At 27.4% G+C, this 23368-nt stretch overlaps 1 protein-coding gene across 1 annotated transcript, besides 1 other annotated feature; it reads right to left on the bottom strand.

The window, feature by feature from the left end:
- Positions 1–472: 472 nt before the first annotated feature.
- VTN00DRAFT_4568 (uncharacterized protein) lies at positions 473–10107 on the bottom strand (the record flags this gene model as incomplete). Its single annotated transcript, XM_069431006.1, has 2 exons — positions 473–548; positions 10076–10107. 2 exons carry the CDS (start codon positions 10105–10107, stop codon positions 473–475), a joined length of 108 nt encoding a protein of 35 aa, XP_069290085.1.
- Positions 10108–19800: 9693 nt separating this feature from the next.
- Positions 19801–19806: a sequence feature (Short protein (VTN00DRAFT_4567, KAL2011849.1) was converted to a misc_feature.).
- Positions 19807–23368: the final 3562 nt, after the last annotated feature.

The following is a 23368-nucleotide window of genomic DNA, read 5'->3' as shown; positions in this document are numbered from 1 at the left end:
CAGTTTTATAATATTATTTAAAAGCATAGAATTCTGGAACAAGATATCTATAATATAGATAAAACTGGCTTTCAAATAGGGATAATTTCAACAGCTAAAGTTATCTATAGATCAGAAACACATAATAGCCATACAAAAGCTATACAATCTGGGAATTGTGAATAGGTGACTATAATTATTGTAGTAAATACAGCTGAATAGATTCTATCTTTACAGATTATTCTTGCAGCAAAGAATTACTAATCTTAGTGGTATAACATAATCAATCACTGAGCGAAACAGATCACCAAGCAAAACACCCACCAACACCATTATTATTAGATATCTAATTATCTCACTACACCACCCCTAAATTGAAGCTATTTACATGTAAAATAATTGCCTATTTACTAGGGCAGCTGACCCTAGTATAACCTTGAATATTGTAGTTGCTGCACTGTGGTGGTGCATGTCTTCTAGGCTGCATATCAGCTTAATTAGCTGCCTCTGCCTGCAATTCTGTAGCTTGCTGAGCAAGCTGCTGGCCTTCTTCAGCAGTTAAAATCCCTCTGGTAGTAATATAAGATCTAGATATCTCTTACTTGTGTTTTTGATGTTGATTAGCCATATATAGCTGCTTAATTTCATGCTCTAAAAGCACTGTATTATTTATTACAATTTGGCAGCCCTTGATCACTTAATCAACTGCTTAACTAATTAGACTGGGAGGACTCTGTGTATGCTGCTGCCAAAGACACTTGATTAGCTCTGACTGCTTCTCAAGCTCCCTAGCATTCTTTGGTGTCTCAGCAGTCCAGCTAGATGACTGATTGCTATGGGATATGCCTGGTGGTGTAGGTGTTTTTAATTGAATATGAAGCTGGTTAAGCACCTGCTCTGGCTTATATAGAACCAGGCCTGATGCAGCAAATCCACTGCATATATTAGATACAGTCAGAGCTTGCAGATATACTTGCTGGTAGATAGTGATAAAATCCTCCTTGTTGATATGATTGATGCTGTGCTATATATAGATCTGGGTTTGCTGCCCATATATATGTTTTAATGGCCCAAAGCAGGCAACATCAAGTGGTTGTAATAGATGTGAAGAATATGGTGGTAAATATAGAGGAATGATCATGTTCTCAGTGCAGAATTGATCAAATTCAGCAGATATATGGCTACTATGATTATCAAGAATTAGCAGATAATATCTGCCTGCTATACAAGCTTTGGTATGCTTATCAAAGATATTTCTTAGCCAAAGCATCCCTAGCTTATTGGTGGTCTATCCATTATTGCTAGTCCTAATTGCCCAGCCCTTTAGTAGATCTGGATATTAATTAGATTGGTGATTCTTGCCAGCAAAGATGATTATTGGGGGCAGGGCCCAGCCAGCTATATTGATTGCCTTAATCACAGTTACCTATTCTTAATTCCCTGATTGTATTACTTTAGGCCAGCCTCTAGATTCAGAGCCAGTAACAATCTTTGCTATTGATATTATGTTTATTAAAAAGTCAGTCTTATTAAAGTTGTAGATATCCTATTTAGTAATATTATATTTTTATACAGCCTCCAGAATATGCTGAAACCACTCTTTAATAAGCTTTGGATTCTTATATAAAGCCTATTAATAATCATATCTGCAGCTATATTTGGATTTAAGCTTAGAGTGGTGATTGATAAATCTTCAGATCTAATATTAGCTAATAGTAGCTGGTGCATTTAACCAGCTAGATAGTAATAGACTGGCCATATCTTATATAATAGTGATTTATGATAATAGTCTCTGTTAGTTTATTAATAATATCCATTTGATAAGCATAGATTCTTCAGTGGTAGTAAGCTTTTTACTGTTTGGTGTTGCATCTATATATGCAGTATGCCTGCATAGGCAGTGGTAGAGTGTTGAATATGGCACATTATATGCCTGTGCAGCAGCCCATATGCTTTTAAATTGACCATCATTGAAAGCTTTAATTGCAAGCAAGATATGGCCCTCTTAATGAACTGCTGAATCTGCTGTTTTGCATGGCATTTTGGTGGTTGAAGTTGATGAGCATGTCATGTAGTTTGGTGGGGTGTTTCGCTTGGTGATTGATTACGTTAAAGCTGTCTTAAGTGATTACTAAGTCAGTGTTAGCAATAATGACTAGATAAATAATATATTAGGCCTTCACTGGCTTTAAAAGATATTTAGAAAGTATACAGCATCTTATACTATTAGCAGATATTATCTTCTAATTATGGATAGCTATAGCAGTTATGCCACTGCAGAATTTGATAGATTCTGTACAGAAAGAAAGATTATTCCTTTATATATGCCACTATATTCTTTATATCTACTTCAACTATTAGATATAAGCTGCTTTTTGCCATTAAAACATCTATATAATCAGAAGATTGTGGAGATAATGAAGAATGGGGTCTATACTATTAGCAAGAAAGATTTTCTATCTATCTACTCTACAGTCTATTGACAGGTTTATCAGCATTAAATATTCAAAGCAGATTTGCTGCAACTGGCCTAATTCCACTCTTATCTGATAGAGTGCTTTCAAAGCTTTATATTAAGCTGAAAACCCTAACACTACCATCAACAGAATATAGCAACCAGTTCTTTAATTCAGAAAAGACATCAGCTAATATGCATCAACTGAATCAGCAAAAGAAGCAAATTTAATATCTCCAGAATCAAAAAAAATTAAATATCTCTGTCAATAGTAGATCAGATGGTGGATAAGATAATTAAAAGCACAGAGGTTATAATATAGAATATTATTCTATTATAATAAGAAGTTAATCAGCTTTATGCCTTAAATTAATATTAAAAAAAGAAGAAAGAGACAGCAAGACACTTTATTCAAACTAGTAAAAGTTTAATAGGCATAGAAGGACAGCAAGAAGTAAGATTAACAGAAGATACAGGCATTGTTATCTAGGCTGCTATGTAGGGACTTAAGATATAGTAATTATAATAAAACTGGTCACAATCAGCTTAAATGCTCTAATATATAGAGATCTTTCAGTATATAATTAAATAGATTCAATTTTGTTGCAATTAAAGCTTCAATATCTAGTGTGTTAGTGGATGTAATTTTTCTTTAAGGGGCTGGACCACTTGTTGTCCGCTTACATTACAGCTTAATAAGCAGCTTAATAAGTCTATATCTATGATGTAATTGGACACCAAGTGGGCCACATAACCAACCAACACAATATATTCATCAACTTCAACTACAAATATGCCACCAAAACAAGCAAAATAAGTGGATTTAGCAGTTCAGTAAGAGGGCTGTATCTTGCTTGCCATCAAAGCAATTCAATCAGATCAAATAAAAAGCATTTGAGTGGCTGCAAAAGCATATAATATGAAGTGATCTATATTGATCTACTGCATATATGGGTGTTCTGCATATATTAATGCAGAGCCAAATAGTTGAAAGCTTACTGCAACTGAAGAATCTACACTTATAAAATGGATCTTATCTATAGACTAATAGGGCCTATCATCAAGAATCAGCACTGTATAAGATATGGCCAGTCTCCTACTATTAAGCTGATTAAAATCCCTAAGCCCTCTTAGCAAGAAATAGGTGCAACAATTTATCAACTACCACAATAAGCTTAAATCAAAATATAGCTGCAGATATGATCATTAATAGGCTCTATATAAGGATCTAAAGATTATCAGAGAGTGATTTTGGCATATTCTTAAGATTATACAGCAATTTAGTATTACTAAATAGAATATCTATAACTTTAATAAGACTAGCTTTTTAATAAGAATGATAGCAACTGCAAAGATTGTTACTGACTCTAAGATAAGAGGCTAGCCTAGAGCAATTCAACCAGGGAATTGAGAATGGATGACTGTGATTAAAGGAGTCAATTCAGCTGGCTGGGCCCTGCCCCCAATGATTATCTTTGCAGCCCAGAATCACCAATCTAATTGGTATCCAGAACTGCCAAAGGGCTAGACAATTGGAATTAGTAAAAATGGATAGACCACTGATGAGCTTGGGATATGTTGGCTGAAGGATATGTTGGCTGAAGGATATTTTTGATAAATATACCAAAGCCTGTATAGCAGGGAGATATTGCCTACTAATTCTTGATGGCCATAGCAGCCATGCATCTGCTGAATTTGATTAATTCTGCACTGAGAATATGATCATTCCTCTATATCTTTCACCACATTTATCACATCTATTACAGCCACTTGATATTGCCTGCTTTGGCCTATTGAAATGCACATATGGGCAGGAAACACAGATCTATATGCAGCATAGCATCAATCATATTAACAAGAAAGATTTTATTGCAATCTACCAGCAAGTATATCTGCATGCCCTGACAGCATCTAATATATGCAGTGGATTTGCTGCAGGAGGCCTGGTTCCATATAAACCAGAGCAGGTGCTTAACCAGCTTCATATACAGTTAAAAACATCTACTTCACCAGACACATCCTATAGTAATCAATCATCTAGCTGGACTGCTGAGACATTAAAGAATGCTAGGGAGCTGGAGAAGCAGATAAAGCTTATTAAGCATCTCTGATGACAGTGTACACACAATCCTCCTAGCCTAATCAGTAAAGCAGTTGATCAAGTGGTCAAGAGCTGCTAAATTATAATAAATAATATAGTGCTTTTAGAGCATAAAATTAAGCAGCTATATACAGTAAATCAATATTAAAAATATAAGTAAGAGATAACTAGATCCTATATTGTTATAGGGGATATTTTGACTGCTGAAGAAGGTCAGCAGCTTGCTCAGCAAGCTGCTCAGATACAGTCAGAGGGGGTAGAGGAAGATGATAAGCAGCCTAGGAAATGTGCACCACTGCAGTGCAGCAACTGCAATATTCAAGGTTATACTAGGGTCAGCTGCCCAAACAGATAGGCAATTATTTTATGTGTATATAGCTTCAATTTAGGGGGTGTTGTGGTGAGATAACTAGATATTTAATATAATAGGTGTTGGTTGGTGGCCTGCTTGGTGTCCTGGCCTGCTTGGTGTCTGATTACATTAATATTATTTTACTAATTAAATAACTATATATTCTAATTAATATTTTCAGGCCAAACACACCTTAAGTAATATTATAGTGTTCTCTTCAGAGATATAGAAATAGAAGCTACTTTAATTATTTATTATATCTTTACTTCTTTTTCAGTTTCTTAAGCATTTTAATTTTTATAATATTATTAATATAGCCTGTTTGACACTATTATATTCAGAAATTCTATCTGCAAAGATTGCTCAAAATTAGCTAAAAAATACAGTTAAAAAGAAATAGCAAAAAATTCTTTAAAAACTCTAATATAACTCTCTATTATATTAAATTACTAAATATTACTATTTTAACAAGCATTTATAGTAATTACTAGCTATTTTCTTGATTAGAAATAGAACTATTATAAGATTCTTTTTAGCTTTAAACTACTTTATAAAATTTATACTAATATTAATTTAGCTACTATTCTCTCTAATTTGCTTTAATAATATCAGATTATAGATTAAGTACTTGTAATTACTACTAATAATATATTAAATAACAATATCTTAGTATTCAATATTTAAGAGTCTTTTTAAATACTTAAGCTTTATAAAAATATAACTGTTATTCAAATTCTATATATAACTTATATAATTTAGCTTAGCTTAAAGTATTTTCTTAGGCAGATAAAAGCAGATCTAAAAAATAAGATAACAGAGATATAGAACAGTTTAAAGCTTACCTTTAATTATTTTATACTAAGTAGTAAAAAAGAGAGATTATTAATACTTTAAATAAAATTAGATCTATATTTTATACTCTTTTTACTTTAACTTTATCTTACTTATAATTAATTAAATTTACTAGATTTAAAATCTAGCAATTTTTATTAATACTACTTCTTATTATTAAAAAGTATTTTATACTCTTTAAACTAAATTACTAAAACTTATTCTAATTTAGAATATTAAAACTTGCTAGAACTTAACTTTTCTAATACTTTAATATATAAAATAATTATAATTAATATTTAATATATTCTGTTTGCAGTATAATCTTCCTTATTTAAAGCTTAGCCAGAAAAAGTAGTATTAAATTAAATATCTTTTTTAAATTACTTAGCTCTTCTTTTAATTTACTACTACTGTTTTAAAGACTAAAAATATTACTATTTATAGTGTATTTAGTATCTATAATAAGCTATTTAATTATTTTAAAACTTTAATAGTGTAGCTTTAATAAAAGAAGATATTTTAAAAATAAGTGATATTAAAAGCTTTTAAAGTAGCACAATTTAAGCTTAACTAATATTATAGTATAGCTATATTTCTAGTAATCTCTTTGTAATTAGTACTATTCTTATACTATAGAATAGGCTTCACTTCTTCTCTAGCAAGAATTAGAAGAATTCTAAAATTAATTATTATAAATATTATAAAAGCCTTTAGAACTATCTTAAGCTCTACTAGTAGCAGATTTTTAATATTTAATTACAGTTAAGAGCTTAGTTATCAGCAATATAGATATTATATCTTGATTTACTTCTAATATTAAGAGAACTTTATTAACCAATACTAGACCAGTATAATAAGCTTATATAATATTTTAGCAGTGGTAAGTATATCTTTTATTCTAGCTTTACTTTAACTAATTTTTTTAATAGATACTCTTCTAGTTGCTCTCTGTATTTTCTGAAGAGACTATTAATATAAATTTCCAGCTCTAGCTAGTCTAGCAAAAGATATTCTCTCTATTCTAGCTATTAGTGCTGGTGTTAAGCAGCTATTTAATTCTGCTTAGAATATCTATTACTATTGCCATAGCTTACTAAAAGCCACTACTATTTAAGATTTTATAATGTTTATGTGCACATTAAGATTTAAAATTAAAGAGAAACAGCTTGCACTAATTAATAAATATCTTACTAATAAAGAGATCTACACAGCTAATAAAGAAAAAAATGCTTATAATGTCTAGAAAGATCATCATCTGATTAGTAATAATAAAGATAATTCAGTAGCTGAAATTTTTAAATAGACTAAGTTAGTGTGCACAAGATAAGAGATAGAAAAGTATAGCTTCTAAAAAATAAAGAATCTTATAAACTAGCAGATAATAATAATAGTAATCTTTCTCTGCTAGAGATTAGTACTTAAATGTGTATATTAAAAAGATAGAAATATTCTATATATAAGAATAATAAGTATAATTATTATTAGCTCTATAATTAGTAGTTAGTTAATAAAACAAGATTTATTTAATCTAATATTATAAATTCTTAAGAGTGTAGGTAAGAGATATAATTCTAGTACTTAAAATACTATAAAAGTATGCACAACTTATGCAGATTACAGAAATTTCTATAATTACTTTTTATTTTGCCTATAAACACTTTATAGACATCTAAGTATAAATAGCTCTCTACTTTTATCTGTTTATAAGCTGCAGTTGTCTGCTTACAGTCTGCCTATAGATATTTATAAACAGATCTATTTAAGCATGTCTATAGATCTAGTAAGGTCTAATAATTAATAATTATTTTAAAAGTAGTATTTTAATAAACTACATAATATTAAAAATTTATATTTTTTAAAGACTAATAAATTACAGCTAGTAAGAATAACTAAATAATAAATAAAATAGATCTTTACTAGTTAAAAAAATATTTAAATTATATTCTAAATACTATATAATTAATATAAAGTAGTTATTTATTTTTAATAATTATAGTAGCTATTTAACTATAAAATTTAATACTTTTTATAAGAAAAATATAATTATCTATTTTTATATATTTATATCTTTTATCTTCTTTAATTACTTAATATTAGTGTTTTTAGCTTATTTAAATAAATATATATATAGAAAACTGCTTAAAAATAGAATAATTGCTAATAATAACTATATTAATAAGAAAAACTTTCTATTTTTATATCTATCTGCTTATATAAAAGTATTTACTTTAGATAATACATATAAAAGCTTTATAAAAGCTGGACTTAAAACTACTTAATAAAGAGTAGATTTTTATAAAGATTATCTTTCAGCTTTATATATTAATATTATTAGCTTTAGTTAAACACTTAGTCTTCTCTACTTTTTAAAGTTTTTAGAATTCCTATTAGCTAGATTGTAAGATTTACAGCTTGTAAAAAAATTTTAATATAAGAAAATAAAAGCTTTCTAGCAGCTCAATATTTTATATTTATTATCTTAAAAAAGCTATATAAATAGTAATAAATATAAATCTTTTTTAAAATAAAATTAGAACTTTATAAGCTAAAACTAAGTAAAAAACTAGAAAAAGATAAAAAAGTATACGATTTTAAATAATAATACTCTTTTATCTATATAAAAAGATTAAAATCATATTTAGCAGCTTAATATAATATAAGCAGACAACAAGTAGTCTAGAACAACAAATAGTCCAGCCTTTTAAAAAAATTGCATTTACTAACATACTAGATATTAAAGCTTTAATTGCAACAAAATTAGATCTATTTAACTATATACTGAAAGATCTCTATATATTAGAGTATTTAAGCTAATTATAATCAGTTTTATTATAATTACTATATCTTAAGTCTCTATATAGCAGTCTAGATAACAATATCTGTGTCTTCTGTTAATTTCACTTCTTATTAAGTTGCTATTTTTTTATGCCTATTAAACTTCTATCAGTTTAAATAAAGTATCTTGCTGTCTCTTTCTTTTTTTAACATTAATTTGAGGCATAAAGCTGATTAACTTCTTGTTATAATAGAATAATATTCTGTATTATAACCTTCACACTTTTAATTATCTTATTCACTGTCTGATCTACTATTAGCAGAGATATTTAATTTTTTAATTCTAAAGATATTGAATTTATTTCTTTTGCTGATTCAGTTAATATATATTAGTTAGTATTTTTTTCTGAATTAAAAGACTAGTTTATATTCTGTTAATAATAATATTAAGATTTTCAGCTTAATATAAAGCTTTGAAAGCACTCTATTAGATAAGAGTAAAATTAGACCAGTTGTAGCAAATCCATTTTAAATATTTAATGCTGATAAATAGAGTAAATAGATAGAAAATCTTCTTTATTAATAGTATAGACTTTATTCTTTATTATCTCTGCAATCTTCTAACTATATAGATATTTTAATAGTGAAAAGCAGCCTATATCTAATAGTTAAAGTAGATATAAAGAATATAGTAATATATATAAAGAAATAATCTTTCTTTCTATATAGAATCTATTAAATTCTATAGTAGTATAGCTGCTGTAACTATTCAGAATTAAAAGATAATATCTGCTAACAGTATAAAATACTGTATATTTTTTAAATATCTTTTAAAGCTAGTAAAAGTTTAATATATTATTTATTTAGTTATTATTGCTAACACTAACTTAGTAATTACTTAGAACAGCTTTATACTACTAAGATTGGTAATTCTTTACTGTAAGAATAATCTGTAAAGATAGAACTTATCTAGCTATATTTACTGCAATAATTGCAGTTATCTATTTATAATTCCCAGATTATATAGCTTTTATATGGCTATTATATGTTTCTGATCTACAGATAACTTTAGCTGTTGAAATTATCCCTATTTGAAAGCCAGTTTTATCTATATTATAGATATCTTGTTCCAGAATTCTATGCTTTTAAATAGTATTATAAAACTGCTTAAACCACCCCCTAATAAGCTCTGAATCTTCATATTTGGCTTTTTGATAATTGTACTTTCAGCTATATTTAGAGCAAAGTTCTGTATGGCACTTAATATAGTAGTTGACCCATTTCTTATTAATAGTTGCTTCAGGCAAAGATAACTGTGCAGAAAATAATAACTGCACCAAATAGCATACTATTAATAATTAGAGGGATATGTGATATTAATCTAGATCTAGAATTTATGCTAAGTGTAGATTCTTCAGTATCTGTCAATTTGTAATTATTTGTGATTAAATCTTTGTAAGAAGAGATTCCTTTGGCATATCTCTTTAATGTTGTTGGAGGGACATTATATGCTGAGGCTGCTTTAGAAATTGACTTAAAAAGGCTCTTTTTATAAGTATTAAGAGCTAATTGAACACACTCTTCCTTTAAAATATTATTATCTGGTGCCATTGTGGCCAAAAAAAGCTGATATAGGGGGGTTGTTAAGGTGCAGTATATGGATTCAGAGCTTTGGACTGCTTGTTGTCCCAGACTGCTTGTTGTCTGCTTACATTATATTAAGCTGCTTATTAAGCTGTATATTAAGCTGCTAAATACAATTTTAGGCTTTTTATACAGATAAAAGAGTATTATTATCTAGAATAGTATATCTTATCTTCTTTCTAGTTTTCTGCTTAGTCTCAGCTTATAGAGTTCTAATTTTATCTTAAAAAGGTTTATATTTATTACTATTTATATAGCCTTTTTAAAATAATAAATATAAAATATTAGCTGCTAGAAAGCTTTTACTTTCTTATATTAAGACTTTTTTGCAAGCTATAAATCTTATAATTCAGCTAATAAGAATTTTTTAAGTTTAAAAAGCAGAAAAGACTAAGCCTTTAATTAAAGCTAATAATATTAATATATAAAGCTGAAAAGTGATATTTATAAGAATCTGCTCTTTATTAAATAGTTTAAGTTCAGCTTCTATAAAGTCTTTATATATATTATTTGAAATAAATACTTTTATATAAGCAGATAGATATAGAGATAGAAAGTCTTTCTTATTAATATAGTTATTATCAGCAATTATTCTCTTTTAAGCAGTTTTCTGTATATATGCTTAAATAGACTAAAAATATTAATATTAAGTAATTATAGAAGATAAAAAGCATATATTAATATATAAAGATAGATAATTATATTCTTATAGAAAGTATTAAACTGCAGTTAAATAGCTATTATAGCTATTAAAAACAAGTAACTATTTTAGATTAGCTATATAGTATCTAAAATATAATTTAAATACTCTTTTTTAGTAAAGATCTATTTTATCTATTATTTAGCTATTTTTATTAATTACAATTTACTAATCTTTAAAAAGTCCAGATTTTTAATATTAAATAGTGTATTAAAATACTATTTTTAAGATAATTATTAATAATATATAAATTCTCTTTATTCAAAATTTGAAAATTCTATTATAAAATCTAGCTAATATTACACTTATTTAATCTGCCTATTTTATATTGTTTAATCTGCTTATATAAAAGTTAAGCTCTTTTATAGATTAGAACTTATTCTATTTTTAAAGTGAGATGCTCTGCAAGAACTTAGTACTATATTATACACTAAAAATATTTTATAGACTTAAGAGTAACTAATATAATTAACTACTAAGTAATAAATACTACTAAGTGATAAATTTTCCTCCACTTGACCCTTTCTTTTTTAATATATTATTTTATCACCACTACTATCAAAATCTTTATCTTAAGAAAACTGAATTCAAATAGCTATTACAGCTTATAGAAATTAAAAAGTTAAATTAATACTGAAAGCTGCAGAGATTTTTAGAGTATCTAAGGCTACTCTTTATACTTATTTCTGAAGAAAGATAGCTATAGATTAAAGATCATTAAAAAGAAAATACTTATTTAATAATTACTAGAGATAGATAAATAAGATTTTTTTATTTAACTAGTTTATAATAGTGTAAATATTACTTTATAAGTATTTACAGAATTCTACTATAGTTACTAGTATTAACTAAGTTTATAAATTTATTAAGTGCTATTCTAAACTGTATACAAGATATAATTAAAGAATTATATATTAATATATAAAGCAGAAGAATTTAAAAATTATAATATTATAGTTTTAAACTATATAGCTATTCAGAAATATAATATATATAAAAATAATATCTAGAATTTTAATAAAACTAGCTTTATAATAAAACTCTATTTAATTTTTAAAATCATTACTATATCAAGATATATTAGCAAAAAATAGTTAATATATAAATTTATTACTTATTTTAATAATAAAAAATATATCTGCTATATTTATATATAAAGAAGTAGCTGTGCTCCTGCCCCAACATTGTCCTGTGTTGGTGTGTTTCACCACAATATCCAATTTCACCACAATGTCCAATTTTTACTACTTTCTCACATTATACCCTACCACAATGCCAAAATCACCAGACAAAATTGAATCCTGAATCCAGGAAGCTGTCTGAAAGGCTTTATGTCAAAAAAAACCAAATATCTCTGTATTGGTGTGAGAATTTGATATGCCTTGCAGACAGCTTCACAAATACATTAAGGGTCAGCCATCAAAAACTGCCCATATCACATACAATAAAGCATTAGACAATCAGCAAGAGAAGGCAATTATTTATTGGATTTGATAGCTTAATTCCCTACATTCACTACCTACCTTAAAGATGATTAAGTGCTGTGCAAACCAGATTTTATAGAGGAATGCTTCATCTAATCCAGCTCCATATATAGGGGGAAACTGGGTATATCAGTTTATTCAGTGCCTTCCTGACAACCTATATCTTATCAAACAGAAGCCAATTGAGAAAGATTGACTAGGGGCAGAAGATATTGGTATTCTGATATATTGGTTTGATCTCTTGGAGCTATATATAGCCCAAATTCCACCAAAGAATATCTATAACTTTGATAAAAGTGGCTTTTAATTAGCACAGGGGAAATCTTAAAAAATTGTCACTTCCAACCCTATATAAGCCTCCTGAGGTATTACAACTAGCAATACAAATAAATCCTTAACAGCCATTAAATGTATTATGGCTGATGGCACTGTTATTCCTCCATACTTCATCTTCAAAGGTGAATATCACCTAGAATGCTGGTATCAGCAAGCTCTGGATTCAGCAGAGGATTATCAAATTGCTACAGCTTCCAAAGGATATACAACAGATAAGATTGCACTGGATTGGCTCAGGCACTTTCATCAGCATATAGAAAAGTGGGTTTCTAAGACTGATGCAAGACTATTGCTTATGGATGGCCATGGCTCCCATCTCACATATAATTTTCTCAATTATTGTGAAAAAAACAATATTATCCTCTTCTGCTTTGTACTGCATACAAACCATCTTATCTAGCCATTTAATGGTCAGCCCTTTCAGGCCTATAAGCATTATTTTTGCAAGAAAAACAATAAGAATATACAGTGGGGGGTCTTAACAATGGATAAGGGTGACTTTCTTTATGATATCCCTTAAATTTGCCAGGATATATTCAAACAATGTATAATCTGAAGCACCTTTTCTGATCAGGGGATATATCCCTGGAATCCTTCAAAAGTACTTAACATTCTAGCTAATGCAAGATCTCCATCTCCAGTTCTAACTATACAGGATAAAACATTATTAATTCAATCTATTTTAACTAATTCTCCTTCTCAGACAGTTTGTATGCTGTGATAGAGTATTCAAAAGCTGAATAAGTTTGTTAATAAAACCCCTAGCCTGGATTAGGACTTTATACACCATCTTAACTGAGTCTTTTAAAGTGCTATACAAACTGCTAAATTGATAGCCTAACTTTAAAGTGATATATCTCAATATTTAGAGTGTGTATATACTTCAAACTCTCAGAGATCTCACAGAAGAATTCTTACTATAGGGCTATTAACAATTAAGGATATAAATTATCAGATTGCTGAATATGCTAAGATTGAATAAAAGAAGATTATTTCCTGTGTCCAAAAACATCAACCTTTGAAGCCAAATCCCATCACTACACAACAATCAGATACTGTTGAAAATACTCAGAGAGATAGCCAGGATCTAGAAGATATTAATGCACTATTTAATGTATTTAGATACTAGTCTAGATATTGAGAAAATTGATGAAATATTCAAAATTGGATGTTATGGTGAAATTGGACATTGTGGTGAAACACACCAACACAGGACAATGTTGGGGCGGGAGCACAGCTAGTGTCTTTTATTAATAAAGCACTACTAATAATTTAAAAAAATAAGGTATTTATAAAAGTTAAAAATATATAGTCTTATCTAAAAGATTAAAAATAATATACTTAAGTAATAATTTATATATTAAGCTAGTATTAAAAAATTAGTTATTCTTATTCTCTAATAGCTTAAGTAATTAAAGCTGTAAATAGAACTTATTGTAAAGTATAATTTTTATAAAAAAATAACTTTAGCAAAAAGCTTATAAAATTAAAAAATTAAAATCTTTAATAATTTATATTACGATAATGTAATCAGACACTAGGCAGTCTGAGACACTAAGCAATCTAAACTTATTGCACATCTTAGCCACCTTCGTATACCAGCTTATTTAGCTATAATAGCACTAGAAAATAATATATTAAAGAAAGAATATATTTAATTAGCTCTTAATACTTATAAAAAGAGCCCTTTTAAGTTAATATCTAAAGCAGCTTTAGCATATAATGTCTCTTCAACAATATTAAAAAGATATATTAAAGAAATCACTGCTTATAAAGATGTAAAAAACAGCTTTATACTATTAAGATTAATAATTCTTTATTGTAAGAATAATTTATAGAAGTAGAATTTATTTAGCTATATAGATTTATTATAATAATTATAGTTATCTATTTATAATTTCCAGATTATATAGCTTTTGTATAGCTCTTATATATTTTTAATTTATAGACAACTTTAGCTGTTGAAATTATATCTATTTAGAAGCTGATTTTATCTATATTATAGATATCTTGCTTAAGAATTTTATGCTTTTAAATAGTATTATAAAACTGCTTAAAGTCTTAAACTATATTTTAATAAGCTAGATCTTTGTATTTAACATAATTAACTACTAAGTGACAACTACTATTAAGTGACAAATTTTTGCCACATCCACTATAATTTTAAAGCTTTTCAACCACTAATACAATTAAGTTAAACTATCTAGTAGTGATTATAGTATATTTAATAGTTTTGTAGCTACTATAGTGTTGTAAAGCTTACTATTAAAATATAGACATAGACTTGTTAAGCTATATATTAAGCTGCTAAATATAATTTTAGTCTTCTTGTATAGATAAAAAAGTATTATTATCTAGAATAGTATATCTTCTTACTTTCTTTCTAGTTTTCTGCTTAATTTTAGCTTGTAGAGTTCTAATTTTATCTTAAAAAAGAAAATTTATATTTATTATTATCTATATAACTTTTTAAAATAATTAGACTGCTAGAAAGCTTTTATTTTCTTATATTAAAACTTTTTTGCAAGCTGCAAATCTTATAATCTAGCTAATAAAAATTCTAAGAAGTTTGAAAAGTAAAGAAGACTGAGCCTTTAACTAAAACTGATAATATTAATATATAAAGCTGAAAGATAATCTTTATAAGAATCTGCTTTTTATTAAATAGCTTAAGTTCAGCTTTTGTAAAGCCTTTGTATATAATATCTGAAATAAACACTTATATAAGCAGATAGATATAATGTAATCCACAGCCAAGCCATAAATACAACCAAACTGTGGATTTTTGCTGCATCCTACCATATTCTTAAAGCTGTTCAACCACTAACACCATTAAATTAGATTATCTAGTAGTAGAATATGAAGCTATTTATTAGGATAATTCCATATTGTATATCTAACAGTCCTGCAACCACTGCAGCATTATAAAGCTTACTTATAAGGCCTAGATGCTTGCTTCTTAATCTGCTTCTTAACTTGCATATTAAGCTGCTGAATACAATCTAGACCTTCCTGTATAGATAAAATGATATTATTTTCTAGTATAGTATGTCTCCTTGCCTTCTTTTTTATTTTCTGCTTATTCTCAGTCTGTAGAACCTTGATTTCTTATTAAAGAAGAAGATTTATATTTATTACCATCTATGCAGCCTTTTTAAGATATTGAATATGTGATACTGGACTGCTAGAAAGTTTTCTTTTTTGAAGGCTTCTCCACAGGCTGCAGATCTTATAATCAAGTTAGTAAGAATTCTGAGATATTTGAAAAGCAGATAATATTAAACCTTTAACAAGAAGTGGTGGTCTTGGCATATGAAGTTGAAAGATAATTTTCTTAAGAATCCAGTTTTGATTAAGTGGTTTCAGACCAGCTTCTGCAAAGCCATTATATATATTCTTTTAAGTAAAGACTGCTTCACACACAGAAGGATATAGATACAGGAAATCCTTCTTATCAATATGATTATTTCTGACCATTATTATTCCCCTAACCAAGTTGCTGTATATATGTTTGAGCAGCCCAAAAATATCAATATCCAGCAGTTGAAGGAGATAAGATATATGCCTCTGCATACAAAGACAGATAATTATATTCTTTTTATAGAAATTATCTGCAGTTTAATAACTAGAATGGCCATTAAGAATAAGCAACTGCTTTGCACCAGTTAAATAATATTTAGAATATAAATTAAATATATTCTGCAGCCAGTAAAGGCCTATTTTATCAGTTATCTAGTTATTCTTACTTAATGCAAGCTTCCAATCTGTATCTTTATATAGATTAGGTTCTTGATACTAAGCAGCCTGCTGTTCTTGTCCCTTTAAGATAATTAATAATGATATAGAAATCCCCTTAGAGCTTACATATTTAATAATTGTGATTTATTCATAATTTCCCTGAATAACTATATAAGATCTTTCACTACAATCTACTATAGTAATAACTTTAGATATTATATAGAGTCCTATTGCAAAGCCAGTTTTATCAAAGTTCTAAATATTATCTTTATATATGCTGTGCTCTTAAATAATGATATATATAACTTTAAATCACTATTTTATAACTTGTGGATCCTCCTGCTTTGCATACTAATATATAATCCTTTAATTATATCTTGTATATAGTTCAGAACAGCATTTTATAAAAGAATAGGCCCAGTTGACTTTAAGGACTGCAGTAGAATCTTGTATATATTCATAAAGTAAAATTTGTGCCATTCCATATAGAAACTCTGGCCAAATTGAAAAGCCCTGTTTATCTGTATCTAGCAGTCACTTAATAAGAGATTCTTCTTTAATAGTAGTTAATTTATGGCTATTAGCATATATTTCTAATTGTGATTTAATATTAGCAAACTGCTTATAAAGGATGCTTTCAGGTATACCAAATATCTTAATAGCTTTCAATTTTGATCTAACTTTTTTATCTTTTTATATAGTAATAGCCATTTGCATGCAAGCTTTCTTAGATAAAGGCATTATATATGAAAATGATGAAAAATGACATGTTGAAGAATGTTGATTTGGGGGTGCAGCGAAAATCTGCAGTTCAGTTGTATTCACAGCTCGGCTGTGGATTATGTTAGAGATAGAAAGTCTTTCTTATTAATATAGTTATTATTAGTAATTATTCTCTTTTTAAGCAGTTTTCTATATATATATTCAAGTAGGCTAAAAATATTAATATTAAATAATTATAGAAGATAGGTATAAACATATAAAAATAGATAATTATATTCTTTTTACAGAAAGTATTAAACTGCAGTTAAATAGCTACTATAGCTATTAAGAATAAGTATTAGTTATATAATATTTAGAATATAATTTAAATATCTTTTTTAATTAGTAAAGGCCTATTTTATTTATTATTTAGCTATTCTTATTAGTTATAATTTACTAATATTTAAAAATTATAAATTCTTAATACTAAGCAGTTTATTAAAATGCTGCTTTTAAAATAATTATTAATAATATATAAATTCTCTTTAAGCTTACAGTTTTAATAATTATAATCTATTTATAATTTTTTCAAATAACTATATAAAATTTTTTACTATATTCTACTATTATAATAATTTTAAAAATTAAGTCTTATTATAAAGCTATTTTTATTAGAATTCTAAATATTATTTTTATATATACTATATTTCTGAATAGCTATATATATAGTTTAAAATTATAATATATAATTTTTAAATTCTTCTATTTTATATACTAGTATATAATTCTTTAATTATATCTTATATATAGCTTAGAATAATGCTTAATAAATTTATAAACTTTATTAATATTAATAACTAATGTAATTAGACACTGAGTAGTCTGGCTTTTTAAAGAAAAATTGCAACCACTAATACAGTAGATATTAAAGCTTTAATTGCAATAAAATTAAATCTATTTAACTATATACAGAAAGAGCTCTATCTACTAGAGTATTTAAGCTAATTATAATTAGTTTTGTTATAATTACTATATCTTAAGACTATATAGTCTAGATAACTATATCTGCTTCTGTTAATTCTGCGTCTTATTAAGTTGCTGTTCTTCTATATCTATTAAGCTTTTACCTATTTAAATAAAGTGTTATAATATCTTTTACTTTCTTTTTTAATATTAAATTAAAATATAAAATTAATTAACTTTTTATTATAATAAAATAATATTCTATATTATAATCTCTATGCTTCTAATTATCTTATCTACTGCCTGCTTTATTATTAAAGAAGATATTTAATTTTAATAATTCTGAAAATATTAAATTTGCTTCTTTTGCTAATTAAGTCAATATATATTAGTTAATATTTTTTCTAAATTAAAAGACTAATTACTATATGCTGTTAATAGCAGTGTTAATATTTTTAGTTTAATATAAAGCTTTGAAAGCATTTTTTTAGATAATAGTAGAATTAGACTAGTTACAGCAAATTTACTTTAAATATTTACTGCTAACAAAGCTTATTAATAGATTATAAAATAAATAATGTAATCCACCACTGAGCTGTGCGCCCAATGCAACCACATCAAGATTCATTATTTAATGCTATTCAAACTGTCACTATGCCACCAGAACGGCATAAAAAGTCAAAGGATTTGATTGAACAAGAAGGGAGAATCTTATTAGCTATATCAGCCATTCAAAAGAATCAAGTCAGTGGTTCTGCTGAAGCAGCATATATTTTTAATATTCCAGTCAATGCTATATGATAGAATTAATAGCAGCAAGAATCAACATAAAATTTGTGCCAATGGGCATAAGCTTTCAATTACTAAGAATGATTCAATTATATAATAGATATTATCTATAGACAAGTGTGGAGCACCTTCTCAGCCAGCAGCTGTATAAGATATAGCCAATATTCTTATCACTTAATATGATCTAAAGGCACCTCTGCAGCAGATTAGAAAGAATTAGGTTTATAAGTTTATTAAGTGCTGAGATAAGCTTAAAACCTAATTTATATAAAGATACAACTATCAGCAAGCTAAATATAAGAATTTAAAGATTATTTAGAAATAGTTTGATCTTATACAGTATACCATTATAGAGAAGAGCATTCTACAGAAAGATATCTACAACTTTAATAAGACTGACTTTGCAATAGGCCTAATAGCTACTACTAAAATAGTAACTAGAACTGAGATATATAATTGTTTATCTCTTTTGCAGCCTGAAAATTGTAAATAGATGACTATAATTAAAACTATTAATACTACAGAATGGACTTTATTATCTTGTATTATTTTTAAAGCAGCATATCTTTAAGAGGCTTAATTTCAGAAATCAAGCCTACTATCTAATTAGATAATTGAGAAAAGTTCTAATAAATGGATTACTAATACAATTAAAATCTTATAGCTTTAAAAATTTTATTCTATCTATAACTATATATATAAAGAGAAGATATCAGATATTAATTATAAATGGCTATAGAAGCTATCTGACTCCACAGTTTGATTAAATCTGTATAGAGAATAATATTGTTCTAATCTATATGTCATTATATTCTTTATATCTTCTGCAGCTATTAAATGTCAGCTGTTTTGCTGTTTTAAAGTGAGCATATAGCTGTATAGTTGAGAATAAAATATGTCTTGGTATCAGCTATATTAATAAGCTTGATTTTCTTGCAGTCTATCCATATGCTTGTGCAGAGACATACAAGCCAGAGAATATTATTAATAACTTTGCAGAAACTGGATTAGTCTCTTTTAATTCTGATCAGGTTCTTATAAAGCTCTATATTTAGCTCAAGACTTCTATATTATCTGATAGCTGATTAGGCAATACTCAGGCCTTCTGAGTATCAGAAACATCTTATAATCTTGCTGAATTGAAGCTTCAGGCAACTGCAATTAAGATCTTTCTAAAGCAATATACAGAGAGTTCTCTAAGCTCAATAGATGCAGCTTTAAATCAGCTTATTAAGAAATATTAAATTGCTATAAATAGCACAGTTATTCTTGCAAAGAAAAACCAGAATCTATATGCTGCAAATAAGAGACAGAAGCAAAAGTGCTGGCAATCTAATAAGCAGATAGCTTATAAAGAAAGTCTTTTAATCTACAAAGTAAGAGATTTTATAAAAGCTAGAAATTAGGCTTCTGAAGCTTCTACTGCACCTACTCTGAAGATAGCTGCCTAAGCCTCTCCACTACATATAATAAGCACTACCAAGATGCAGTAAGTGCAATATTATAAGGCATAAGATAAATTAATACTAGCAATTTCTTCTAATTTCTTTTATATATAAAGCAGTTTTAGTTGAATAAATAGGTTCAAATTTCATATATTTAATGCAGTTGTGTTGGGCACACAGCTCAGTAAGAAATACAGCTTAGTGGTGAATTACATTATATAAAAAATCTTTCTTACTAATAAAATAAATTTTATTCTATATTATCTCTGCAGTCTTCTGACTATATAAATATTTTAATAATAAAAAGCAGCTTACATTTAATAGTTAAAGTAGATATAAGAAATAAGATAGTATATATAAAGAAATAGTTCTTCTTTCTATACAGAATCTATTAAATTCTGTAGTAATATAACTGCTGTAATTATTTAGAATTAGCAGATAATATCTGCTAATAGTATAAAAAGCTATATACTTTTTAGATATCTTTTAAAGCTATTTAGAGTCTAATATATTATTTATCCAGCTATTATTACTAACACTAACTTAGTAATTATTTAGAACAGCTTTATACTACTAAGATTAATAATTATTTACTGCAAGAACAATTTATAGAGATAGAATCTTTCCAGCTATATTTATTATAATAATTGCAGTCACCTATTTATAATTCCCAGATTATATAGCTTTTGTATAATATAATCTACTACCAGGTGAGCTCTACCACCAAGCAAGTAGTGGTTCAAGCAAGCTGCCTCTAAATATCTGCTCTGAATGCCACAACATCTATTATATTAAATATTCTATAAAAAAAAGCACCTATATATATAAAATTGAAGCTATTTACTAGAGCATCCAGTCCTAATATGTTCAATCTTATGGCAGTTACTGCACTGCAGTAGTGCTCACTTTTTTAGCTTCTGCACCTTCTCTACTGCTTAATCAGCTTCTTGAATAAGCTGCTGGCCTTAAACACTGTTAGAATTCTTTCTGAAGCAATAAAGGTTCTAGAGGCTTCTCTCTTTCATTTTTAATACTTATTAGCAGTCTTAAGCTGTTTTATCTGCTTCTAAAGCATAAAAACTTCATATATAGTAGATTTGCATGCCTTTGCCAGCTGGCTAATTGCTTGATTTGGAGGGCTTTAAGAATAACAGTCAATAAGCTTCTTGATAAGTTGTATCTGCTTTTGCACCTCTGCAGTAGAATAAGAAGTCTTTGCAGTTTAGAGAGTATAGCTATAAGAAGAAGGTAGTGTAATCTCTTTAGTCTGATTCTGAATATTAAGCATATTCAATGCATGCTGTGGATTAAATGGCACTAGACCTATTGCTGCAAATCCACTGCATATATTGGCTCTGAAAGTGCTTTCTTTCACAAAGATTGATATAGCAATAAGAAGCTTTGCTTATCAATATAATTAATGCCAATCTGCATGCTTTTTTAAACCTTCTGCCTATAAGCCTTCTTTAGAGGAGCAAAGCAAGAGACATCAAGAGACTGCAGATAATGGAAAAAATATGGTGGCATATAGAGAGAAATAATTTTATAATTCTTGCAGAAGAAGTTAAAATCTGCTATAACATAGCTGCTATGCTTATCCAGAATAAGAAGATAATATTTGCCTATAGTCTGCCAAACTGTATGCTTCTTAAAGATCTCTTTTAGCTAAAGCAATTCCAGCTGATTATTAGTCTATTCATTGTCACTTAGACCTATTGTCCAGTTATAAGGCAGATCTTAATACTATATAGATTGGTGGACTTTGCCAGCAAAGATAGCTATAGAGGGTAGGGCCCAGCCTATAGCATTAATTAATTTAATAGCTGTTATCTATTTGTGATTTCCAGACTGTATAGCTCTTATATAGCTTATAGTATAATAAGATCTAGTAATAATCTTTACTGTAAATACTATATCTATTTAAAAGCCTATTTTATCACAATTATAGATATCTTATTTAAGAATACCATATTTTGCTATAGTATTCTTAACAAGATTAAACTAATTTCTGACAATCCCTAGATTCTTACATTGTGCTTGTTAATAATTATACTTACAATTATATTTAGATACAAGATTGCTATACTGCTTGATAAACCAGTTCACCAAATATAGACTAATTGATAATATAGTGTTGCCTTTGTAATCAGATAGCAATATAGTTGCTATTTTGTGCACAGTATTATAAGATAGTAATAGGCCTTACTTATCTATATTAAGAATCTATTGCTTTAATAAAGATTCTTATAGATTGGTAAGCTTTTAGCTATTTGCTGCAGTATTAATGCAAGTAGTATGCCCCTGAATGCAGTGTTTTAATATAGAATACAGGACATTATAGGCATCAGCTGCTGCTTTTACAGAAGAGATTTAACCCTCTTTAACTGCTTTAATTGCAAGCAGCATACAGCCTTCTATTTGTGCCTTTAATTCTGCAGTTTTGGTGGCATATTTGATAGAATATTTGATGAATGTAGATGGTATAGTTGAATAGAGGGTGGCAGTAGTAGCTCACTTAAATAGCTGCTTACTCAGTAGTGAGGCTCACTCAGTAGTAGATTATATTAATTTTTATATATTTCTAATTTACAGACAAATTTAGCTGTTAAAATTATACTTATTTAGAAGCTAGTTTTATCTATATTATAGATATATTATTTAAAAATTCTATACTTTTAAATAGTATTATAAAATTACTTAAACTATCTCTTAATATGCTCTAAATCTTTATATTTAGCTTATTAATAATTATACTTTTAACTATATTTAGAGCACAGTTCTGTATAATACTTAATATAGTAATTAATCTATTTTTTACTAATAGTTACTTCAGATAAAGATAACTATACAGAAAGTAATAACTGCAGTAAATACCATACTGTTAATATTCAGAGAGGTGAGCTATATTAATCTAGATTAAGAATTTATGCTGAAAGTGTAGATTTTTCAGTATCTATTAATTTGTAATAATTATTAAGTCAGTGTTAGTAATAATAGCTAGATAAATAATATATTAGGCCTTAAATAGCTTTAAGAGATATTTAAAAAGTATATAGCTTCTTATACTATTA

The sequence above is a fragment of the Thermoascus crustaceus genome (assembly GCF_041956765.1).
Source record: "Thermoascus crustaceus strain CBS 181.67 unplaced genomic scaffold VTN00scaffold_2, whole genome shotgun sequence".
NCBI lineage: Eukaryota > Fungi > Ascomycota > Eurotiomycetes > Eurotiales > Thermoascaceae > Thermoascus > Thermoascus crustaceus.
This window is presented reverse-complemented; position numbering and strand designations above follow the sequence as displayed.